We start from the raw sequence: 25,691 nt of genomic DNA, 5'->3' as shown, positions 1-25,691 counted from the left end.
GTTTGTCTTCACATAACCTTTGTATTGAAACTGGACGTTATGTTGGTACTAATAGAAATGAAAGAAATTGTATTTTTTGTGATTTAGGAGTAATAGAGGATGAATTTCATTTTATCCTTCAATGTAGTAGATATACTGATTTGCGAAAAAAAAATATATAAAAAAATATTACTGGTCTAGGCCATCAACTTTTAAATTAATAGAATTATTGTCAGGTGAAAACACAAAACAGCTTTGTTACTAGGGAAAGTTTATACATTTCTCTTTTAAATTAAGAAACAGTTTATTGTAATAAAAGATATTTTGTATTGATGAAACTTCTGACGTCACCTATTGTTTATTATACATATTGTTTATATTGTTTAATATGCCATATGTATACAATGTACATGTACTTGATTATACTGATGAGCCGTAAGGCTCAAAGTTAATAAAGAATTTGAATTTGAATTAGTCTATTAATAATTTGAACATTTCCTTTTTTGATATCCTGCTTTGAATCCCTTGTCGAAGGCTTGGATTCGCTTATCAGAAAGAAAATAAGTCTGCAATTATTGTATTAGTTATAATGAATTGTTTGAGATTAAAAGTTGTTCACACATTTCGAATTTCGGATATACTAAGGTTGATAACGGTATTAATCGTTAAAATTAAATGTAAAAATGGTCAATTATTGTAGATTTTAATTCTTCATCAAACATTGCTCTTTATTTTCAAGTTATTGTTTATAGTGGACATTACTTCGACTTATAAACAACGAATGAGTTCATTTTATATTAAAAACATAATTAAACTCTTTGAGGAAATGATAAAGGGGGAATTGTTTTGAAATTTAATAACATTAGGAAGGCATTTGATTAGTTTATTTTAAAACTCCTAGCTATATATAGTCAGATCTGTACATAAAACACCCAGTACAATGTGAATTCGTTAATGTCAATGGTCTACACTTCAGATTGAGAACTGGAAAATGTTTTTGCATTTAAGGATATATATTGCTATAAGTCTCATTTCTGTTTCAAACCAAGCTTATCTAGGAGGAAGCATTAGTTGGTTAAAGTGGCCACATAGCAACCAGGTAGTATTTTTCTGATTTTTTCTTCCATTTGAAAATTTAAGAATTAAAATTGGGTTTTGCAAAAAAACGTGATTTTTTTTTATACACGTATGAACAAATGCACTAATACCAAATGTCTGCAGGAATTCTAAAGTCACTGTTTAACTTAGTTATTGACCTGCTTTTAAATTACTTCTTAAAATGATACAATTTCAAATGAGGATCAAGAGTACGTAATGCAAGAATATATAAAGTTTTTTTTAATTGTACATATGACCAACTTAATTTGTTGATGTTATTTACTTGTGAAATATGAGAATTTAAACTTTCCTAAAACAAACCAAGAGATCAAATTAAAAATTTTAAAAGCAAAGATATTTTTCAAGAAGATCTGGTCTCTTAAAAAGCAATGCCTGCAAAATAAATTAAACTCTCTGCCAATTTGTCTCTGGTGGAGACTTGTCTCATTGGCAAATTTACAACATCTTTTTATTTTCATAGGCTAGGGTAATTCTAGAAGGTCAAAATGTGCTTCGTTAGAGTTGAATTATATTTTTATGCCCCACCTACGATAGTAGAGGGGCATTATGTTTTCTGGTCTGTGCCTCCGTTCGTTCGTGCGTCCGTTCGTCCGTTCGTCCGTCTGTGCGTCCGTCCGTTCGCTTCAGGTTAAAGTTTTTGGTCAAGGTAGTTTTGGAAGAAGTTGAAGTCTAATCAACTTGAAACTTAGTACACATGTTACCTATGATATGATCTTTCTAATTTTAATTCCAAATTAAAGTTTTGACCCTAATTTCACGGTCCACTGAACATAAAAATGTTAGTGCGAGTGGGGCATCCGTGTTCTTGGGACACATTCTTGTTTTGTATTACATGTACATGTATATGATACGAAAACACAATGTTAATTACATCGAATGATTGAAGGATTATACCCCACTTTCACCACCCAGTTTTAACTAAAGAAGATGCCGGACTTCATGGAGACAACAATCGATTTTTGACAGGGAAATTGTCAATTCTTGTAAATTAAGATCGGAGTCCCGAACGCACCTTGCCGATGTGGACGTAAAGTGACAAATATATCTTTAAACATTTCATTTTATTTCATAGCAATCTCGTATCATGTAGTCAAAATCGTAGCCTCACACATATTTTATTAAAAGTTTTTTTTTGCGGATTTCAATGAACAATTGGTGACAATTGATATATCTTTTTTTTCAGGTCAGATTTACTTATCGATTAACATGGGAAAAGGGCACAGGTCCGTGTGGCCAAAACTGTTCTTCTAGAAACTTGTACATAAAAGGAACCGTTCCGCCATCCTTATCATCAATGCAATGGAAATGTATCTCCGGTTGTAATCAAGCAATAAATTTATCAGATATTAACACCATTTTAACATCATTTAGTGAACATTCAGCAGACTGGGAACAAGGCGAAAATCATTTTTTCCACATTATTCCTGGAACAAACAGATATACTGTCCGGTATGTTTTTTTTTATTTGTGTTAGATTTTATCTGAACTAATTTCATTACTTTTTATAAACAGGTGTAATACCACTAATTATTTACCCCTATTAATCTTTGTTAAATTTGCACTTTAAAAAAAATGTTTTAGAATTCATCTTTGTTTCAAATAAATATACTTGGCATGAGTGTCAATATATATGTTCCTGATTCACAGAAACAGTGTTTAGTATTTGCATTTTTCCTTTGTAAACACGCATACTTTTTTCTACACGATAGTTTACTATACGGTATATGTTTTGCAACTTGTTAAAGGCCGTGCGGTGATCCGTAATTATTAATTATTCACGAAAAAGTTATATTTGACCTCTGATCTATTTTGGTATATGTCTCATTGGCAATCATACTACTTTTCCTGATTTTAATATAGATCGATATATTCAAAAAGAAGAACTTACTCGTTTCTGGTATCTATGATAAGTTTATATTCATTTGTTTTGTTTGTTAAGTTATGGATGGGATATTTATTTAGGCGGGAACTATTGCAGCCTTTTTAGGTTCGAAGATTTTCATGACTGATGGTTAAAGAATTTGCTGATGACTGAGGGTTAGATAAGAGTAAATCACAAATCCGCTATTGGGTGATGATGGCTAATCAGTTAAAATAATTGTCAAGATATTTCAAATGAGTAACACGACGGGTGTCACATATAGAGCAGGATCTGCGCACCCTCCCAGGGCAGATAAGATCATCCCACGGTTTTTAGTAGGATTCGGTCGTTTTGTTCAGTAATAAGTTTTCTATGTTGTTTTTTGTAGTAGACTATTGTTTGTCTTTTGGTCGCTTTCAATGTTATTAGTCATCGCATTGTCAGTTTGTGTTTCTACATCTCGGACCTTTCTTACGCTAAAATTATAATTTACACATATTTTACTGTTTTTAAGTGTAACACAAAGTTTTTCAAGTCAATAAGTGGACTAAAAAGTTTTTATCACGGTAGATAGTCCATATTTGTGAAGATGTTTTTCAAAAACAAACGACTATCACAATGAATAAAGACAACAACGCCGATAATGATGATGATGATGATGAAGATGATGATGATGATGATGATGATGATGATGATGATGATGATGATGCACATAGGAAACTACACAAAATAGTTAACACTCACAGATACACAGCAGGAACAATAATCAACAATTCTCCTACTTTTCTCGTATAGGCTAGACGGTATTCCATGGGCAGTCCCCGCATCTGGTCCTGGAAGACTTGTTACAACAATAGATCTGAGGTTACGGAATGATAGTACTTTACCAAACGCTAGTCCTGTGGCAGCAGTTCAACCTACAGTAGGGTAAACATATTACTGAATATTCAAATATAAAAAAAAAGAAGATGTGGTATGATTGCCAATGAGACAACTGTCCACAAGAGACCAAAATGACACAGACATTAACAACTATAGGTCACAGTACGGCCTTCAACAATGAGCAAAGCACATACCGCATAGTCAGCTATAAAAGGCCCCGATATGACATTGTAAAACAATTCAAACGAGAAAACTAACGACCTTATTTGTATAAAAAAATGAACGAAAAACAAATAATATTTGAATTTAACTGTGCTTTGTTTATGTGTTACATATTATGTAACACATAAACAAAGCACAGTTAAATTCAAATAATGTTGAGTTGTCTAGCTTAGTCAGTTAAATAATAAAGTGCAAACTCTATTTTAAATGTGTAGCTTACTATCACTTACAAATTGCAGAAACACACGACTTTTTTATTATCTTGGCCTTGTAAAACTGAAAAAAATATATTGCGCAAGCCAGTATAAAAATTAATGTATAACAAAATGCAAAAAACCTCATTGTACAAAATTGAAACAATTATAAAAGCCTATGAATAAAAAAACCCTATCCCGCCAACATCAACCATCACCTTTACGAATTCGGCATGTCCATATTGTACCAATTTGATTCAACAAATATGATAAATATAGTAGTTGCAGAAAGTGGTTTTGTTTTATGATTTTACATGGATGTCATTAGAAAATAGGAATGAAGCACTATGATCATGATAGCTTCATAACCTCAGAAAATGTTATACTAATTTAATAAACTTATTAATAAATAACTACAATTGTTATAGAATTCCGTTCGGATGTCCAACAACAATTACATTACCAGTAGAAGATCCTGATGGTGATAATTTACAAGCAAGAGAAGCTAATCCAGATGAATGTGGAGGAGCTTGTACTTCACTTCCAAAGTTCATACTAAAACCAGTATGTATATATTTGTATTAATGTAACATCTTTTACATATGGCACAATCACTAGTCAAATAAACACAACTATTTAAGTTGACAAATAAACGAAATGTCTTAGGATGTCATTTAGGAAACGTTTACATTGTAAATACCTTGTGTAATGTCAAGTACTGTATCAGCATTTAACTCAGTTGTTGTGATTGATGTACGTCAACGATCTTTTCTTTAATTCTTTTTCATGTCAAAGACAACTGATTAAAATATTTTCGGACATTAAATTAAAAAACCGAGGATATCTTATTGGCTTTCGTCAATAAATAGCCTCTTTTTTTTATCAGATAGATGACTTATAAACTAAATATAGAGTGTGAGACTTTAGATATAGAATATCGAATTTCAATTTGAATAACACATGAAAAACTCACCTCAGACTTCAGGGGAAAGATGGGGATAATCTTTAACCAAATATACCATGAATACTGACCAACAATAAAATAACGAATTTTCTGAATAATCTCAAATGGCTTCACTTATAAAAAGGCAGTAAATACAAAGTTTGTTTTAAGATGAACGGACCAACAACCTTTTGAAATTAACAAATTGTGCTTTACTTTTGTAAATTAATCAGAAAAATTCACTTCTTTTTGACAAATTTGGATTTTAAAACAATATACTAAGCCTATTATCCATTTTTTTCTTTTTGATATAACTGAGTTCGTAAGTTTAGTAGCACATGTCAATTTCGACATAAAGCAATTCTTGAATACATCGTATTCATCAAAGACGTTATATGAATTATTAACCAATGACTAACTACGCTTCAAGTCATTACAGCTAACTAGCGACATATTACGACTGTACATGAACATAATACCGGAATAATATGAAAACACCCCTTTAATAACATTATATTATCAACCTGACTACTCTTTTGCTATAGACACTAGGACAACTCATCATCGATGCAACTACAAAGAATGGATACAAAGCTGACGAATTATATCGTGTAACGCTCATGATAGAAGATTACCCAACCTATACAATTAAAATCGGAAATGATACTGTAACCCCACGCCACAGTATCAGTAAAATACCTCTGCAGGTTTGTGGACTAATATTGTATTACTGTTTCAGAAATATCGACCAAATCACCTAACCACTCTTTATCTTTAACTTGAAATGACATTATTACCTTCTGAATATTTTTTTAAAGTTTGATTTTATTTGAGCATAGTACAACGTGGGGTTTGGTATCAACCGAATCAAAGATATTAACCATCTCCAATTCATATGTCTTTCTGAACCCGGAGCCAATAATTGAATATCAATGAAACACGAACATGAAATTAAAAGAAAAGATTCGCTTAGCTGTATTTGGCAAAACTTTTAGAAATTTTGGTCCTCAATGCTCTTCAACTTCGAACTTTATTTGGCCTTTTTAACTTTTTTGTTTCGAGCGTCACTGATGAGTCTTTTGTAGACGAAACGCGCATCTGGCGTATACTAAATTTAGTCCTGGTATCTATGATGAGTTTATTTACAACCACTGGGTCGATGCCACTGCTGGTGGAGATTTATTTCCCCGAGGGTATCACAAGCCCAGGAGTCAGCACTTTTTGTGCTGACATGAATTGTCATTGGTATGGTTATATTTATAAATTTACTGTTTACAATTTTTTGATTTTTTTGAAATACTAAGGCTTTTCTACCTCAGGCATAGATTACCTTAGCTGTATTTGGCCAAACTTTTAGAAATTTTGGTCCTAATGCTCTTCAACTTCGAACTTTATTTGGCCTTTTTAACTTTTTTGTTTCGAGCGTCACTGATGAGTCTTTTGTAGACGAAACGCGTGTCTGGCGTATACTAAATTTAGTCCTGGTATCTATGATGAGTTTATTTACAACCACTGGGTCGATGCCACTGCTGGTGGAGATTTATTTTCCCGAGGGTATCACAAGCCCAGTAGTCAGCACTTTTTGTGCTGACATGAATTGTCATTGATATGGATATATTTATAAATTTACTGTTTACAAATTTTTGATTTTTATGCCCCACCTACGATAGTAGAGGGGCATTATGTTTTCTGGTCTGTGCCTCCGTTCGTTCGTCCGTCCGTCTGTGCGTCCGTTCGCTTCAGGTTAAAGTTTTTGGTCGAGGTAGTTTTTGATGAAGCTGAAGTCCAATCAACTTGAAACTTGATACACATGTTCCCCATGATATGATCTTTCTAATTTTAATGCCAAATTATAGTTTTGACCCCAATTTCATGGTTCACTGAACATAGAAAATGATAGTGCAAAGTTCAGGTTAAAGTTTTTGGTCAAGGTAGTTTTTGATGAAGTTAAAGTTACATCAACTTGAAACTTAGTACACATGTTTCCTATGATATGATCTTTCTAATTTTAATTCCAAATTAAAGTTTTGACCCCAATTTCATGGTCCACTGAACATAGAAAATGATAGTGCGAGTGGGGCATCCGTGTACTATGGACACATTCTTGTTTTGAAATACTAAGGCTTTTCTACCTCAGGCATAGATTACCTTAGCTGTATTTGGCAAAACTTTTAGAAATTTTGGTCCTCAATGCTCTTCAACTTCGAACTTTATTTGGCCTTTTTAACTTTTTTGGATTCGAGCGTCACTGATGAGTCTTTTGTAGACGAAACGCGCGTCTGGCGTATACTAAATTTAGTCCTGGTATCTATGATGAGTTTATTTATCATCAATATACCACATCGTTCAAATTCACATGTACCGGTATTTTGTTTTCTATCAAATTGAACTTAGGATTTTTCAATAGCAATAATTACTTTGGCTTGTCTGACAACATACACTTTCTTTTGCAAATAATTGCAATCACTCAATTAATGTAAACGAATCTTTAACAGAATCTAAAGTACCTTGTATTCATATTTTTATTTACGGAGTATTTTTTAAATTAATTTTTTTTTCAAACATATTTCGTTTTTGTTAAAGATGTACACGAGGTAAGAAGATAACAACAAGTAAAACAACAAAAATATCGAACTCCATTACTATAAAAATTTAAAACGAAAAGCTCTTAATAAACTTTAAGAAACTAGAACTCTTACTCAATGGTTTCGATGAAATATTAAGTTATCATCATCACAATATTCAACATGACCTATTAACGTAAAAATAATAATTTATCAAATCAAACTGATACATAGGAAACCTATGTAAATCAAGGATTTCTCTAAACGTTTTAAAACAAATTATTACAATGTTAAATTTTCTTGGAAGATAAAAATACCAGAATAATATATCATCGTGATTTCTTCAATCTTGAAACAACAAAAACAATGACGACCAATAATAAGTGACGGTATATATAGTTTTCTTATTATTTGCTAAAATCTTTCAACAGACAATTTTAGTTTCATATTTCGAACTGAGTGAAAGAGATTTAAATCGGAGCCCCCCTCTTATGAAGAACAAGACAGACTGCAACTAGAAATGTCGATGTATGAAAATTAAAAATAAAAAAAAAAACAACAAATAAAACAAAACAAAACAAAACACTGCGGAATTCCGAGGAAATTTCAAAACGGGAAGTTCATTAACAAATTGAAAAATCAAAAGCTCAAACAGACCAAACACATCAAACGAATGGAAAACAACTGTCATAATTCCTAACTTGTTACAAAAATTTTCTTGTGTAGAAAATGAGGACTTGAACCTGGCTTCATAGCTGTCCAAATGTCTTCTCTTCTAAAAACTTTTAGGTAATTCCTTCGATAATTACGAAACAATGCACAAAACCCCGTAAAACATAGGTTATCTAATTCAATGATAAGATTCACCTTGATAAAAGTATTCGAAGTGATATTTTGGTTTGATAGTTCTAAGCTTTCTTTCTCCGACAATCTTATTACGACTGTTTCATAACTGTATAACTATTTTTCTAGTTTACCGTGAAAGTCATTGATAATCCGAGTAGTTGCGACAATACAGACATGACATTTGCATATCCTACGCTTGATGATGGACAACGTATATCATATCCTGGGTTTATAAAATATGGAAAATTCAGAAATGGTGTTTACGTGGAAAGTAAACTGTCTAAGTAAGTTTCAGTTATAAATAATAAAAATCTAATTAATATTAGTCTGATTTTTACTATGATGTATTTATAGAAACTCAACAAACAAAATCAATAATCAAAAGTAGCCAATCCAACTGGACCACAACAACCAGATAAATAAATGAAATCCGAGGTGATCACATTCACTATAAACGGATTGAGACCTCAGGCAGGTTCTCTTACATGCTACTTTTGCATTAGTATAGAGAATGGAAACAAGGAATATTTCAAAGAGACAACAATCCGATCAAAGAATAGAAATCATCCAAAGGCCACCAAAGGTCTTCAACGCTGCCAAACAAAAAAAAAAATAAAATAAAAAAATCCGCACACATACTGTAGGTCAGGGATTCATCTGGCCCCTAGCCCGTAATGTTTATTAGTTGAGCAAAGTGGACGCAAAACTAAACTCATAAACATACCAATGAACCAGAATAAATAAAACCCATCAAGACTAACAAAAGGTTCCGAACAGGCGCGAGAAATGCAGCGCGATTAACCATTTATATCTAGACTATATCAAATGTCACGATACGGAATATGACATAATCGGTAAAATGTTTATACCAGACGACTATTCTAAAGTTTCAGATTTATCACCGTTAAAACATCTTTGACACGTAAACCCCTCATATCGAATTAGATTGTAAGTGATAAGCTGCTATTGGTGATGTTTACATCGAGGAAAAGAGGATATCATTGTTTGTGGTTTCGACAAGTAGAAAATATTTATGGTCATCTGTGACACAAATGTTAGTTTAACATTCAACCAAGTCATGATGGCATCTCAAATGATTCAAACGATAAGGCATGGAACAGAAACAAATGTTTCAAATAGTGTTTGTATCGTAAAAGCTCCTTTTATTTATGTTGTTTGCCATAATGAATCGGATACGTTTTAAATGAATAGTTCCTTTGATGGACGTATTAACGAATAATATTTTCTATCCTGTCCATTTCAAGTATGTATATCTACCTCAAAATATGCCGTGTCCATTTTAACGGGTTATAGACATTTTCTTGTGTAAAATACATGTATCAAGGCATACAGTTTCAAAACGTGTTCTGTCTGGTTTAGTTTGTGCCATTACTCGCAGTGTCTTTTTCTTCTTATATCTAAAATTTATACACAATGTTTCATACTTCTGTCAAATTTAAGTTACTTTTGAAAATCAGAAATGTATATACATTGATAGCAAATCCCCCGTGAATCCCATGATATATGGTTAGATACGATTTTATCATTACATCTGATTTATTTTACCTCTGTGAAGGCCACACATTATGCAATCCAAAAAATGAACACGTTATTACTGGTGCTATTTTAACTTCCATGACAACTAACGCCATTTCTTATATCTTCAATTGGGATTTTTTGGTAAAAATATACTGAAGTTGTGAATGATGTGCGAAACATTGTTGACAATGTAACTTTTCAGTGGGGTTCTTTTGACTTTCGTGAAGGGTCGAAAGATACCAGGGGACAGTCAAACTCAGAAATCGAAAATAAACTGACAATGTCATGGCTAAATAGAATAAAAGACAGATAAAGAATAGGACACAAAATACAACATAGAAATAGCAACTTAGAAACTTAGCAACACGAACATCACCAAAAACTGGGAGTGATCTCAGGTGCTTCGCAAGCAGATCCTGCTCCACATCGTCGCGTTGCTCATGTTAGTACAAACTCAATAATAAGTCCAATTCGGTGGGTCACATTCGTGAAAAGGGAATGTGTTTGTAGTTACGACATAAGGAGCATATCCGCTGTCATCCGTGAAAAACCTAAGGGATATTCCATTACGGTCAATGAACTCGTGATGGTGTCAGTAAAAATTACGAAGGAATGATTTAAACTTCAACATTTAGAACTCTTGCTTTAATAGCTTCCTTGTGAGCAGCAACCCTCTATCAAGGTAATCATGACAAGGAATACAATCCCGGGAATATCGTATCAATTGGGGGATATATACTCCGTATGCAGGCGCTGCTGGAATGATGCTATATAGAAATGGAAAGTTCAAAACTGGGAAGCTGAAATCATCCCTTTTGCCGTAAAGTTTTGTTTCAACCGACCATCATTGTCAATTTCAAGTTGCAAGACAAGATATGAGACAGACATAACTGTATCTGTTGTATTCTTTATCTCTAGTTCGATGGGATAGATGTGTTCACAATAGTCAACAAATTTTGAATTATTAAGTAGAGAACATCATCTGTATAGCGAAAAGTAATGTGAAAGGATAATGCTAACTTCTTTCTTTCTTGTATGAAATCAGCCTTATAAGAATAAAGGAAAAAAGTCGACAAGAAGAGGGACACAGTTGGGTCCCATGGGAATGTCGAATGTTTGTTTAAAAACACGTCCTCCAAACGTAACAAATATGTTATCAATCAACAAATGAAGCGTCTTGATAATGTCAGTTTCAGAGAATTATTTGCCTGAATCAGAGAGATATTTTTCACGGATTTGGCTATACTTTTTGAACCTTTTGGATTATAGCTCTTCATCTTTTATATAAGCTTTGGATTTTAAATATTATGGCCACGAGCATCACTGAAGAGACATGTATTGTCGAAATGCGCATCTGGTGCAGGAAAATTGGTACCGTTAATTTTATTACAAAGTAGGATTTATCCTTCCCTAAGACAAGATACTTGTTTCTACGTTGGCTATTATGTTTTATGAAACAAAGCAATACCAACTCTTGGAGTTTTTCTTGTAGTTTGGAATGGGGAGTACTTGTATATGAAGTGTTGAAAAGTCATATGTTTTAAAACTATTGCAAGATGCAAGAGTCTTAGCTTTTATGTACTATATAAGATCTTCGGAATTTTTAGTATCCACATCTGATTCACGCCACCTCTATAATAGGCAGTTTAGCAATAACTTTGAAGTCCAGCTTTGATTGCTGATAAAATTGATGTTAATAATTTAGAAAGAGGTTTCGTGGAGCACTTGGAAGACCCAGATATATACCGTAGTTTGTAGGGACACTTATGTAGTTTATATATCCAATAAAGCAATGGAAGATCTAGTTCTTCAAGACCTGTTGGTGACCTTCTGCTGTTGTTTTTTCTATGGTCGGGTTGTTGTCTCTTTGGCACATTCCCCATTTCCATTCTCAATTTTATTGGTTGTAATTCCAAAGGAACAAAGAACAGACATATGATTATCCAGGATTTCCTCTGTAGTAAGTGCTGTGTATATTTTGACTTTCCAAGTGAATGGTCATTCGTCAATGCCTAATTCATTTATCAAACAGTTTATGTAATGTAACTTACACCCTAAAACGATTTAATTTAAGGCTTTATTTGCGGGAACAACAACATATTTGCCATGGAGGTAGGACAATTGTTTTGCAACATTATGGTCTTTAAAGATTGACGTATCATTTAGGCTCAAGATATTTCGGACCTTGGATATCACATTTCGCACAGAAGTTTTATTGACAAAGTTGAGGTCACCGGCAATAACGTAGCCAGCTGGATTATATATAAATGGGAACTAGCACAGGTGCAATCAGAAGGATAGACTTGAAGTCATCAATATAGAAATCCTGCAAAACGTATTTGTAATCTAAAATTTTAGTTGCAATTGGTTTGGTATAGGTGTAAGAAATGATTGATACACACTGATCTTTAAAATAGGGAGGTATTTTCGATTGAACCAATTTATAATGAAGGATATTGACCAAGTTGACAACATGGAGACCTTTTTTGGCATAGGAAAATTTAAGAATGGATATTTTCTCTTTTTCGTCTTTTCCAATGCGAATTGCTTTGATAAGTCTGTGACTTGCAATATCCGAAATGATAGCTGTACGTTTGTATTGGTTTGAAAGAGGGTTTGTAAGTTGGACCAATTATTTTTAAATATTGACGTTGTCGGTTCAGATTTATCGCAGACAATGTACTAAGAGGATACGTGAAGTTCTTTGTTTTATATACTTAATAATAATTAGTATGTGTGCGCCCCTAACGTCAGATATTTCAGTTAGCAAAAACGGAGAAAAGGGGGGGAGGGGGGTATTTTGTATATTTTTTTCTGACCTAGGTTTTTTATATCGCGTACTTTTTTTCTTGATGAGGTTTCGAAAAGTGGATTCGCTTGAGATGTGTCAGCATCTTTAAATAAGATGTAAAACAATAAAATAAAGCGTTAAAGATTTTCTGCCAAAACACGTTATATATAAATTATGTTTTTTAGTTCAGTGGAATTTATGGCAAGTCTTCCAGCAGGGATGCAAGTGGAATTGTTGAAAGACGATTTACTCAGAAATAATGTTTCAAGAATCTATATAAGCTGGAATCCACCCCGTGAGCAGTCAGCTGATAATATAATGTGTGTATGGGGAAAACGTGATAATGGGTAAGGTTTCTGTATCTTATCATAGAATAGTTTTCGGAACATTAAATTTCACTTTACCTTCGCAAAAATGTCCTTTGAGCACAGAAGCTTCTTGTTGTGACTTTACACTGCACCTGGCTGACCGCTTTTATGAGCTTTTGATAGCGATTGTAGTTCATCGTCTCTTAACTTCTTCAGAGATCTTCTCCATTGAAACTTTTCAACCAGTTAAAATGAAATTGCTCCTCTGGGTGTCTAGTTTATATCTTTTATTTTATTTAGTTAATTAGCCAACATGATAATCATGTCACAACATAAAATATGACGGTAAAATGCCAGTAATTGTCTAACATCTTGAAAACCACAATCGATACAGAAAATCTGAAGTGGGAATTAGTTGCGAATGTCAGCCATGGCATATAATCTACTGTTTCTACCCTTTATATGTATACAATTAACACATGATACTACATTGAGATACTGCATTTAAAGACGAAGTTAGAGTTTTTCATATTATCTAAAATCCAAAATGCATGAAACTTTCAATTGAAACCTTGAAGGACAAATTGCCTGAAATAAATATATTCTTTCCACACCATAAGTATGTTTGCCTACAAATGATATACAGAAACTACCAGCAACAAATCTGAGAGAAATTGATCACGAAACACACTAAAATATTTAAATCATAACTTAATGCTTTTCAACTTCGTTCCTTTTTGGCCTTCTTAATATTTTTAATCAAGGGTCACTGATGAGTCTTTTACAAGGAACGCAAGTCTGACGTTCAAAAGTTTAAGCCTGACATCAGTGACTAGTCGACAATATTCCCCCCTCCCCACTTTTTAAGCTGTTAAAACGATATGAGTAATTGACAGATAAGCATCCAGACTCCTTGATTTAATCCATACCACCTTCTTTTTGTGGTATATATTAAAAGGGTAGTCCGTCTGTGATTCCACCCGTCACACTTTGTTTTATCCGCTACTAATCCTTTACAGAATTTAGTGAAACTTTCACAAAATATTTCTTAAACGATGATCTTTCAATCTTCAATTTTGTGTCTTCATCATAATTTTTTTTTGGATCACTTAACCATGACATGGGCGTTATTCTATCTGCACATTACAGATTACAGTTGTATCCGGGTCTCCTACTTAACTCGTAAAAAGAATTTAATGAATTGTGCTAATTTTTTTACAAGAGATTACCTATGTGAACCTCTTGTTTTTTTTTCAGAAATATTTTTTTGGTTTCCTTGAGAAATTATTACACATTCTCATTGCTTTATCTGGGGGAGCGGACATTTTAAAAAATCTACCCACAATTCCTACTTGTTAGAATTCGATTAAACTTGTCAAGGAAATATCCATTAAAAAACTAAATAAAAACTAGATAAAATCGTGATATCCTAGCTAAAAAATGTAATTATAATTATTGAATGCTTCTTTTTGTAACTTCATAGGGTTGTAAAAGCGTTGACCGTGCGCCATTCAAATGTACCTCGGTCAACGTTTTTACACCCCAATAAAGTTACAAAAAGAAGCATTCAATTTTTAATTAAAAAAAGAAATTGAATAAAACACCTTATAAAGATTATTTTTCATAAATTTAATTATGCGAGTATCAGTTAGTTGATATTTTTATCTTAACTTTGAAGTAGTAACTATGTCGACAGATCCAGACAACGATAATTCAAACATTAAAATTGTCTACAAGGATAATGAAATGTCATATTATCAATTTACAAAGTATCATGTGTGTTGTTTTATGCTGTTTATCGCTTTGTAATATATATTGTCATTGCTATAGCATGTATATTAATTGCAAATAAACTCAATTGCAAATAAACTCATTCAATCAATTCAAAACACATCAGTTCTCATTAAGGTGGATCGGGACTATTCGACTGCGGATTGTTTCACGCATGAATTACAATGCACACGAAAAGTATTTGTCCTTAATTCGATATTATTTTTTAAAATATTTTTGTTGATTAGAAATGTTAAATCATTGTAGTTGTGTCACTAAAAGAATATTTTCGATATTATGTGTATCTGTTAAAGGCTCAAAATGATATTTCACCCATTTTTACCATTTTCCCGCCAATATTTGGGTTTTAATGCAAAATATTTGTTGTTCCTTATCGGTGACCTATGTTTTTTATTTGCTTATTCTTTGAAGCTATATTTCAGCTTTTTATATCACAGTTTTGGACCAAGTGTCATAGAACGTTTTTTTGATATTCCGATAAAAATATGTCAACACCTCTATTTTCCCTATCATTTCATTGAAAAATGGTCCCTTTTACATACCTGTTTAAAAGTAAAATTTTGAGCTTAAATGGTCCGTGACCCCCTATTTGTTTGCGACCAATTTGATTCACTTTCTGTAAAGAGAAACATAACAAAAAATACGTCACTTCTGATAGAAACTTCGAATAGTCCCGAGCCACCTTAAGCTGCTGTTTGATACAGAAAACATTATTATGTTTTGTCAGTTAATTATATTTCCGCTCCAACCAATACAACCTTGATATTGCTATTCGCTGTGCCTATACATCATTAGTTATTCAGTGTGTCTATACTTTGATTTGTATGACTTAACTTAAATATCTAATCCTATATATATCATTAACTGTTTGTCAAATGGAATTATATATTATAACGATTTAAACTAAATTGTTAACAAGAATTAAAAAAGGATTTTTCTGTCTTAAATTCGATTTCGCAGTACAGCCGATATAACTGTACATGTGAAGGACAGACCAATGTTAAGTGGCTTGCTTGAAATAATTGCGATCGATATATCAATCTCCGTACAGCGCTCGTTTCCTTTCCGTATACTTAGTACACTACAATACAATAACAATCTCCGGCGCAGAGCTCACATCCGTTCCGTACTCACTTCGTATCACTACACTAAATATGTCATTGTATTGTAGGGTACTAAGTATACGGAAAAGAAACGAGCGCTGTACGGAGATTGTCATATTTGTGTAGTGATACGAAGTAAGTACGGAACGGATGTGAGCTCTGCGCCGGAGATTGTCGATCTATCTGTTGTCCTATTTTGATTTGTATATATGTTTGAAATTCTTTGTCAGTTTTGTTGTATATCCTTGATTTATGTTTACTCATTTTTGGCTGCTGGATGCGAAGTATTGTAACATTTATTTATTATGTCTGTTTGCTCAACCAATTTTGTAAATATATTAAGTGAACTATAAACAATTGTCATACAGGTGGGAGGTTCAGCAGCAACCAATTTAACCAGGTTTCCACTATTTTCATCGAAAAATGCATGAACCATGTCGGGAATATGGCAGTTGTATTTAACTCGTTCCGTTATCTGAAAACTTTTGATTTTGTCATTTTTTATTCTTAGACTTTTGGAATTTACAATGTACATTTAAGTTCAGTATTTTTTTTATACGTTTTAGTATGTTTTGACTAAGTACTGTGTTGGAAGTATATTGTTGTCATTTGTTCTTCCATTGTTCAACCTGAAGGAACAACGCCTTATATCTCTCTATTACCAAACCATCCACCAAGTAATCTATCCCAACCGGCAATGTTGACAAAGTCTATCACAAACATTTTTGACACAACACTCAATGTAATCAGAACTAGTTTGTCAAGTGCACGATATTACTAAAGGCGTTTCTGTAGATATATCTGTGTTGTATTTTCGCTCTTTTTCAGTTGCTATTCTGTTTTGGTCAGCAACGGTATCGTCTATTAAATGGTAGTGTATTTTGTCGTTTCAAACGTTCATATTCTTTAATGAATTTTAGATAATTTACATAAACCGATGGTTTATATTTAGGTAGTATTTTATAGTTAGACATGATACCTTTACCAACCAACTTTTGTGTAATATCATGAGAGTTAAGCAAGATACCTTTACTGATCTGCTTTTATGTGATGTCTTAGGGTTAAAAAAGAGACGTGGTCACCAATTTGTTATTGCGTGTGATATCTAAGGATTGGGCAAACGAGGCTACTACTATGTAATCTGATATTTTGTGATGACTGAGGGTTTGGCAAGGAAAGTTTATGACCCGTTATTGTGTGAAGAAGTAATTACTCGTAGAGCCCATAAAATTTATAAAGATGTTTCTATTAGGACAGAGGCTTTTACTTATCTGTTTTTGTATAATGCCCTAGGGTAAGGCAAGCGCCTTTTACTAATCTGTTATTGTGTGATGCTTAGGGTTATTATTGAAGGTTGTTATTCTGTGGTTTACATGTTGTTAAAAGTAAAACCCCAAAAATACTGAACTCAGAGGAAAATCAAATCGAAAAGTCCATAATCACATGGCAAAATCAAATGACAAAACACATAAAAAACGAATGGACAACAACTGTCATATTTCTGACTTGGTACAGGCAGTTTCAAATGTAGAAAATGGTGGATTAAACCTGGTTTTATAGCGCTAAACCTCTCACTTTGTACGACAGTCTCATCCAATTCCGTTATATTTACAATATAAAAGAGGGACGAAAGATACTAGAGGGACAGTCAAACTCATAGATTTAAAATAAATTCATGCAACTTTGCTACTGGGAGGATGATGTCCTCGGGGACAAAATGTCGACCAGCAGAGACATCGACCCAGTGGTTATAAAAGAGAGACGAAAGATACCAGAGGGAGAGTCAAACTCCTAGATTGAAAATAAATTCATGCAATTTTGGTACTGGGTGGATTATGTCCTCGGGAACAAAATGTCCACCAGCAGAGATATCGACCCAGTTGTTATAAAAGAGGGACGAAATATATCAGAAAGACAGACAAACTCGTAGATTGAAACTAAATTCTTGAAATATTGCGACTGGGCGGAATTTGTTCTCTGGGACAAAATGTTCACTAGCAGAGACATCGACCCAGTTCTTATAAAAAGGGACGAAAGATACCAGGGGGACAGTCAAACGCATAGAATGAAGATAAATTCATACAATTTTGCAACTGGGCGGATGATGTCTTTGGGGACATCGACCCAGTGGATATAAAAGAAGGACAGTCAAGACTTATGTACTATCACATTAATTATTTATGCATTATTCTGTCCAGCGAGTTGTTTTTACTGTATTGCAGTTACGTATTATTGTAATTTTAGCGGTATTTTTACTTTTTCCTTATAAGCGAGAGGTTTAGCTAGCCACAAAACCAGGTTCAACAAATATTTTTTTTTCTTAAAATCTCGTGTACTAAGTCATATAAGGGATATGGCAGTTGTTAAATTTTTTTTCGTTTCTATGTATGTTGGCGTTTGTTTTGATGCAATTAAATGTTTCTGTTGTTTTGTTGTTCTGTTGTTTTCCTCTTATAGTTGATGTGTTTCCATCGGTTTTTGGTTTGTGACCCTGATTTGTTTCCGCGTAAGCGTTATACTGGCTCTTTTCAAATTAGAATACGTATAATGAAAAGAACGTGAACAAAGTCCTCGTCATATTCATTATAGCACATACTTGCTCTGTTCTCTTTTCGAACAAATAATTTCAAAAAGACCTTTTCTCGCCTTATATTTACTAAATGTGTGTTGCTTATCATGACGATACTTTTGCTCCAATGAATACACATCATATTTATATGGATATGTCATTTCTTACTTTTAGAATAACATCTGACACACGATGTGTAGTCGGATTGATAAATGGTAAGTTCATTTTATCATATTAAAACGGAAGGTTTACAAATAATGAATAAAACATAATGTGGTATTGCAGAGTTGCTATTGAGGGTAAAATACTTGAAAATCGGCATTTTCCAGTCTTGATATGTTTATTTTGCCTTTTTGGACGAATTGAGTTTAATAGGAATTCCACGTAACATATTTAGAGTTTCAATATGCAATAAATGGGATGTGTCCGAAATATATTTTTTCAATAATAAAGTGAAAGTTCTTAAACGACATTATACATTTGAAAATATATGCACATTCATACCACATCTCAATATTTTTATATGATAAAATATAAAAAGGATTCCAAGTTAGCAAACAAAACAATTTCGAAGAAAGACAAAGACTATTACCAAACTTTCAAAGAACTCCATTCAGCTTTACACAAAATGCTCTCAGTTCTTATGTTTTCAATATTTGTTGAAATATTCACTAAAGACCTTCAAACGACATACACAGTTATATTCGTCTCATTATTTCTTCTTTAACGCGTTAACTAGTCTTCGTGATATTAAGGCGGATTGTAGCTTATACGTTTTTCAGCGATAGCTAGGTCTAGCTGTTTTGCTAGTTTGAATTGTGTATCACCTTATTTGTTTATAAGTTCATCATCTCTGTAGGACATACTCATCATGTCATATAATGGTAATCACCTACATAGTACATGTAGTCCTCATATCATATACGTCAAGGTATGAGATATATACTAACAAAATATAGAAATTAGGATGTTCCTGTTTTATTTCAAGATTTCAATGACTGTGACATAAAGCATATTGTATGTAAAAACAATGGAACATGCGTTAATCTATGGCACAGGACAACATGTAAATGTCAACATGGCTTTAAACCAAAAGACTGTACTGATAGTAAGTAGCATTTTCTTATCTCTGTAAAACCAGCGGAAAATACCAGTGTCAATCAAAAATAATGTCAAAATGGGTTTGAACCAAAAGACTTTACGGATAGTATAGATTCCCTTTTCTTGTCACTATAACAGAACCGGAATATATTAGTGTCGATCAATAACAATGTCAGCATGGCTTTAAACCAAAAGACTTTACGGATAGTAGATATCCTTTTCACTGTAAAAGAGATAGAATGAACCATTGTCGTTCAAAAACAATTAATAAAAGAAAACAAACAAATTAATGACCAAAGGAAAAATTACGAAAAGGCAAAACAGTCAACAACAAAAAAAGGAAAAAAAAATACTTCAACACAGGAAACTACAAAGAAAAGAAAGAGTACCAATATAAACCAAGGGTTATTTTTCATTTCTGTCACATATATTCTTTTTGTTCGTTGTTTATGGTTAGCAAATGTGTTTCACTTTCCTTGTCTGGTAAATAGGATTTTAGAACTTTGATATTACAAAAAATTTTAATTTTCAAATTAAGAGAACTGCATATGAGTAGATTTGATTTTAATTCGAATGAAATTTATTATGCAGGAGTGACATGTGCTGATTTTCCATGCAAGAACAATGGTACATGTGTAGATACTGGAAAGGCATTTATATGTGCTTGCATGTCAGGTGAACAAATTTCGAAAGCTAAGAATATATTCATTTTATTCCTTTAAATATTTACTCTCCTATTAATACATATAACAGAAGATAAGGTTTACGCAAAGACACTTTTTTTTGACGTCTGACTTGTAACGTTAATGGTATAAATATTTTTATACTGCACTTTTTCTATTTGAGCAGTCAAAATGCGTTGACTGTATATTTCTATGTCATATACAGTCACTGACCAGATATAACTTTTTCTCATGAATATTTAAATAGAAGTTGCCAGATCTATATTTTATTATTCATAGGACCTCTTCACTCTTCAACCTGTTCTTGTTTCCAATGTTTACAACGAAGCGTGGAACTTATTTCTTTTACAATTTTTAGATAAACATATTTTACATGTTAATATTTTTTGTTTGAAACCTATAAATCATCATGTTGTATGCTTAGTAATGATATTTTAGTCCATACTCAAACGACAGATCTGAGCGTTTCCTTGTTTCTAAGCCTCATCATTATATCGTTGATATGTCAAGTCAATGCACTATTAATGTATATATAATCTTATTCGTAAATTAAAATCTGTCGATACTACTATTTTGGCATTGCACAAGGTCATGTTTTCTGTAAATGTAGTCTGTACAATTACTCAAATGGATGGTGGATGTGTAGGTATTGCTATTTTTGTCTTACATGTATGATTATGTTATTGGCTTTTGTATGTTGTTGTAAGGGATGTATAACTTCCATGCCAAGTCCGTTCTGTGTTTTTTATTAATATTTTTGTACTTTGTATCGATCTGATGATTTAAGTCCATTCCAACTGATTTTTATAGTTTGTATTACACTGATCTGTTACAGCACTGTTCCAAGTTTGATGGGAGAGTGTTTTGTGCCAGCAAACATGTTGAACACATCCAAATTCTCTATGCGCCTGTCCAAAGTCCCAAATCCGAGTAGTTCAGAGGTTGTCGTTGGTTCATGTCTGTCATATTTGTTTTTCGTAAATGTTTTATTATAGAATAGGCCATTAGTTTTCTCAATTGAATTGTTTAATATTTTTCATGCAGAGAATTTAATAGCCTACTATCCACTTTTTACTAGTATATCCACTTCATTTGAACTATGATGGATACATGTCTCATTAGTAGTCTTACCAAATCTCCTTTTTTTCATATTACTGTGTTTTACCTGCGGAAACAAACCCATGAAGTCAAAACAGTTCCAGTCTGTTTATTTACCTTTATGACATTATACTAATAAAAAGCAAGCGAGACAATTTCCCGTCAACTATTCGTGGTTAAACTAGACTTCCCAAGTATCCGTCATCTAAGTAAAAGGGTACTAATGTAGAAGTCAAACGTACTTTTCCACTTATATACACAGTGAATAGAATTTCTCTTTTTCTTGATATTTTAGTGTTAAATAGATGATTTTGTTTAGTAGCTATTGGCTTTGAACTAGCTTTTAGTTCTGTGAGTGCTATCAGATCTGTATTTTGTGTTTTTGTTAAGAGAGATTGGTAAATTCACTACCACATCCGGTCTACATAATGATCATGATAATTGTTTCTATAATGAGTGGTTGATATCAAACACATCGATGAAACCTTCTGGCTACCAATTATACACAACCAAAGAAGTAAAAGGACAAACTGTAACAGCAAACTTGTTCAGTTAGACATGATCCAAATAAAAGGCAAAGAAATCTGAAACCGAAAGTCTACTTCTTATAAAATGAATGACCATTTGTACTTATTTTTTTTAATTTTGTCAACAACTATAGAAGATAGAGGGAAAATAAAAGAAAAAAACAAATCTAAGAAAACATATATTTCAGTCATTAATTGTATTCTAGACTTTACTGTTGAGGTGTGGCCATTGTTAAAAATGCACCTAGATTCTTGCGATCGATCAGAATTACCTAGTTGTTATTTTCTTTTTCGTTTCTTTTGAAAAGTTTATTACACTTCGAATCGAATTTTTATTTGGAGCTTCATCTGTTTCTAAACAGTATACTTACAAATGCATATCTGTATCTAGAGAATGTAAATAATATATATTTTGTAAAATACGTTTTTTCTAATAATAATCATCCAACGGAAATTCCATATTAGTGAACATTTTGTTATTGCGTACGCATTTGTTTTTAATATTTTTTATCAAGAGTTCAATGTACTAATTCCTTGTTTCTGTCAGTGCATAGTTAAAGAGAATTTGAGCTTATTGATAAAAGGGCGCAATTAAGAAAATAATTGTACTTATAAAAATACGTCACAACAAGTGTTCAAATGAAGGACATTATGGATAGGCGTTAGTTTATAAAAGACATTTACATCTGGTCAGGGACCTTATGTAGTATCTTATTTGATGCTTAGCAAACAACAACTCATTAATGTACTAGCTTATCAATTAGTTTTGATTACTTATCGTTGTGTGTTATGTCTTTTTTGTAGTTGGTTTTATTGAATTGAGTGCATATAATACGCTCATCAAAATCATTAGTAATTGCAATAAAAGCATCTTTATTTTATTCTTTTTTTATATTTTTTTTGTCAACCATCCTACATGTTTAAGAAAACAAAAACAGGTATCAGTACACAAAAGAAATTATCATGCCATTATTTTGTAAAGATATTTTCGACCACTGGGTCGATGCCACTGCTGGTGGACGTTTTGTCCCCGAGGGAATCACCAGCCCAGTAGACAGCACTTGGGTGTTGACATGAATATTAATTATATGGTCATATTTTTTTTTTTATAAATTCCTGTTACAAAACTTTGAATTTTTCTTTCTTATCCCAGGAATGAATTAACTTAGCCGTTTTTGGCACAACTTTTTGAATTTTGAGTCCTCAGTGCTCTTCAACTTTGTACTTGTTTGGCTTTATAACTACTTTTATCTGAGCCTCACTGATGAGTCTTTAGCAGACGAAACGCGCGTTTGGCGTATTCAATTATAATCCTGGTACCTTTGCTAACTATTCGATCTATTGACCATTCTTAATACCAATAAAAACAAAAGAAAAAAACTTTGATGAATAAGTTTTATATAAAGTATTTCTTATATTTTTTTAGTGTAATAGCTTAGAATAACAAATCTTTTGACCATTCTAAATACCAATAAAAACAAAAGAAGCTTTGAAGGATTAGTTTTATAGAAAGTATTTTTTATATTTTTTAGTGTAATAGCTTTGAATTACAAATCTTCCGGAAATAATCGTTCAGTTAAAAGGAACGCAGTAAAAAGTAAAATCACAAAAATACTGAACTTAGAGGAAGATCAATTGGGAAAGTCCATAATCACATGGCAAAATCAAATAACAAAACGCATCAAAAACGAATGGACAAGAACTGTCATATTCCTGACTTGGTACAGGCATTTTCAAATGTAGAAAATGGTGGATTAAACCTGGTTCTATAGCGCTAACCCTCTCACTTTAATGACAGTCTCATCAATTTCAGATATTATTAGCAGCTAAGGTTTGCCTGTAACAACAATTTCATGATGTTTTTAATCCTACTTAGGCTATACTGGTGTTGACTGTGAGACAGAAATAGACGAATGCTCTTCCAACCCATGTAAACACGGTGGAAAATGTGTTAATGATATCAACAAATTCTCTTGTTCCTGTGTCCAAAATTATACCGAAAAAAAATGCAATTTGGGTAAGCATTAAAATGTATATGGGACTAGGCAATAACTTGTTTTCTATTGTTAAAACTCAATATCTAGGCAATTATTGAAAACAATAATGGAAAGTCATTAATTCGTAACATTTCAAACACTTCCAGATTACATCGTTATAGACAAATTGTAAGACAAACAATTAATAATCATAATGAAAAACACAGATAGTAAGTTTGAATGTTGACAATTTTTTGTAAGGGACAGTTCAACAATATATCAGCCGGCCATCGGAATTAGCATTCATCGTGCTCAATAATGTCCAATATAAAAACAAAGAAGAGCAAATTAAATTGAGAGTCTACCAAAATTTATGAAATGAAGATATCTTCTAAACTTGAATCTCCACAGAGATTTTGTTATTTAAACACACACGACTTGTGTACATTGTCCAATGTCAAGGCACTTATAACTATTGTATGTATGTCGAAAATATTTAATACTGTTATTGAAAAGGATAAGAAATCTAAATCAAATAACCGACTGTACTTTAGGAGAAAAAAAGCATTTTAGGAGAAAGATGAAAATAAGTAAAATATATATGTTTATTTTCCATTTCAGACCCAGAGCAACACCATAAGGTATGTGCATAATATTGTCGTCATTGGATGTAATGTTTGTGATCTTTTAAAAGGTTTATTTAATTACAATGTTGCTCTCACCTATATTTCAAAAAGCTATGTCACTGTTTGTTGAGGTAGAACAATGAATACACGCTATTCCGTTTGCTGGTAACTTCATTTCCAAAGCAATGTTTCTCTTTACAGATCTCAACATAAACACAGACTGATATATTACAATCAAGATGCGCACTATAACAATGTCATGGCAAAACAAAACCCAAAAAACTCCGACGAATCGATAAATAAGTACGCAAACAACTATATAGAAAATAAAAGACAGAACAACATTATAACCACCCAACAATGATTCGAATCTTTTTTGCACCGTAAGGTACAAATTCTGTGGTCTGAAGTCTCGTTCTGAGAAAATAACCCTGTAGAAGCTCTGAAGTCAACGGACAAGCTAAAAGATTTCATTCAATATTTAGAAATCGATTTGTATTAAAATCAAAAACTTGATTAATTAGCTTTTTTTTCAGAATTCAGAAACCTGGCCATTGGTGATTGCCTCCGTTTGCGGAGCGACAGCTCTAGTCGGAGCAACAGCTTGTTGTTGGTGGTGTTTGTGTGGAGCAGCAGTTAATCGACGAAAGCGTAAACGGATACATCCTAAACCCCGTTCCGTGGAAAAAAAATGAAGTTGCACATAATAATGTTTCATCAATAAGAAAATCAATCGATATTTTGCAGGGAGCCAAGTGACGATTTTCCATGACCCGTACTAGTAAATCTGCAGCCATGGGAAACTCATATTTCATTGGCATACATACCTTTTCTTCTGATAAATATTGTCCAAAACTTTATTATATACTGAAAGGATTTATTTATCTGTGTAATTAATAAATCATATTCTCTGTGTTTTGTTTAAACTAGTTTTACTACCGGGTACGTCAGTATGTTGACCGAGCGTTT

The 25,691-nt window shown here is 32.6% G+C and overlaps 1 protein-coding gene across 1 annotated transcript; it reads left to right on the top strand.

Annotated features, from left to right (window-relative positions):
• The first annotated feature begins 963 nt into the window (after positions 1-963).
• LOC143053664 (uncharacterized) lies at positions 964-24,749 on the top strand. Its single transcript, XM_076226453.1, has 12 exons — positions 964-1,078; positions 2,282-2,547; positions 3,755-3,886; positions 4,686-4,821; positions 5,746-5,907; positions 8,737-8,894; positions 13,126-13,287; positions 18,886-18,926; positions 19,700-19,819; positions 20,404-20,487; positions 23,997-24,137; positions 24,718-24,749. The coding sequence occupies exons 1-12, from the start codon at positions 971-973 to the stop codon at positions 24,747-24,749; spliced, it is 1,542 nt and encodes a 513-aa protein (XP_076082568.1). The 5' UTR covers positions 964-970.
• The last annotated feature ends 942 nt before the right edge of the window (positions 24,750-25,691 follow it).

Source organism: Mytilus galloprovincialis, chromosome 12 (assembly GCF_965363235.1).
Source record: "Mytilus galloprovincialis chromosome 12, xbMytGall1.hap1.1, whole genome shotgun sequence".
In the NCBI taxonomy this organism is placed as follows: domain Eukaryota; kingdom Metazoa; phylum Mollusca; class Bivalvia; order Mytilida; family Mytilidae; genus Mytilus; species Mytilus galloprovincialis.
The sequence above is the reverse complement of the archived record's forward strand: the minus strand, read 5'-3'. Positions and strand labels throughout refer to the sequence as shown.

What these genes read in the sequence shown, in the direction of transcription:
- LOC143053664 (XM_076226453.1), top strand. Translation starts at nt 971, where the DNA reads ATGTTTTTGCATTTAAGGATATATATTGCTATAAGTCTCATTTCTGTT. An exon ending in AGTGGCCACATAGCAACCAG is followed by an intron (nt 1,079 to 2,281) that starts GTAGTATTTTTC and finishes CTTTTTTTTCAG; the next exon opens with GTCAGATTTACTTATCGATT. An exon ending in CGAAAAAAAATGCAATTTGG is followed by an intron (nt 24,138 to 24,717) that starts GTAAGCATTAAA and finishes TTTCCATTTCAG; the next exon opens with ACCCAGAGCAACACCATAAG.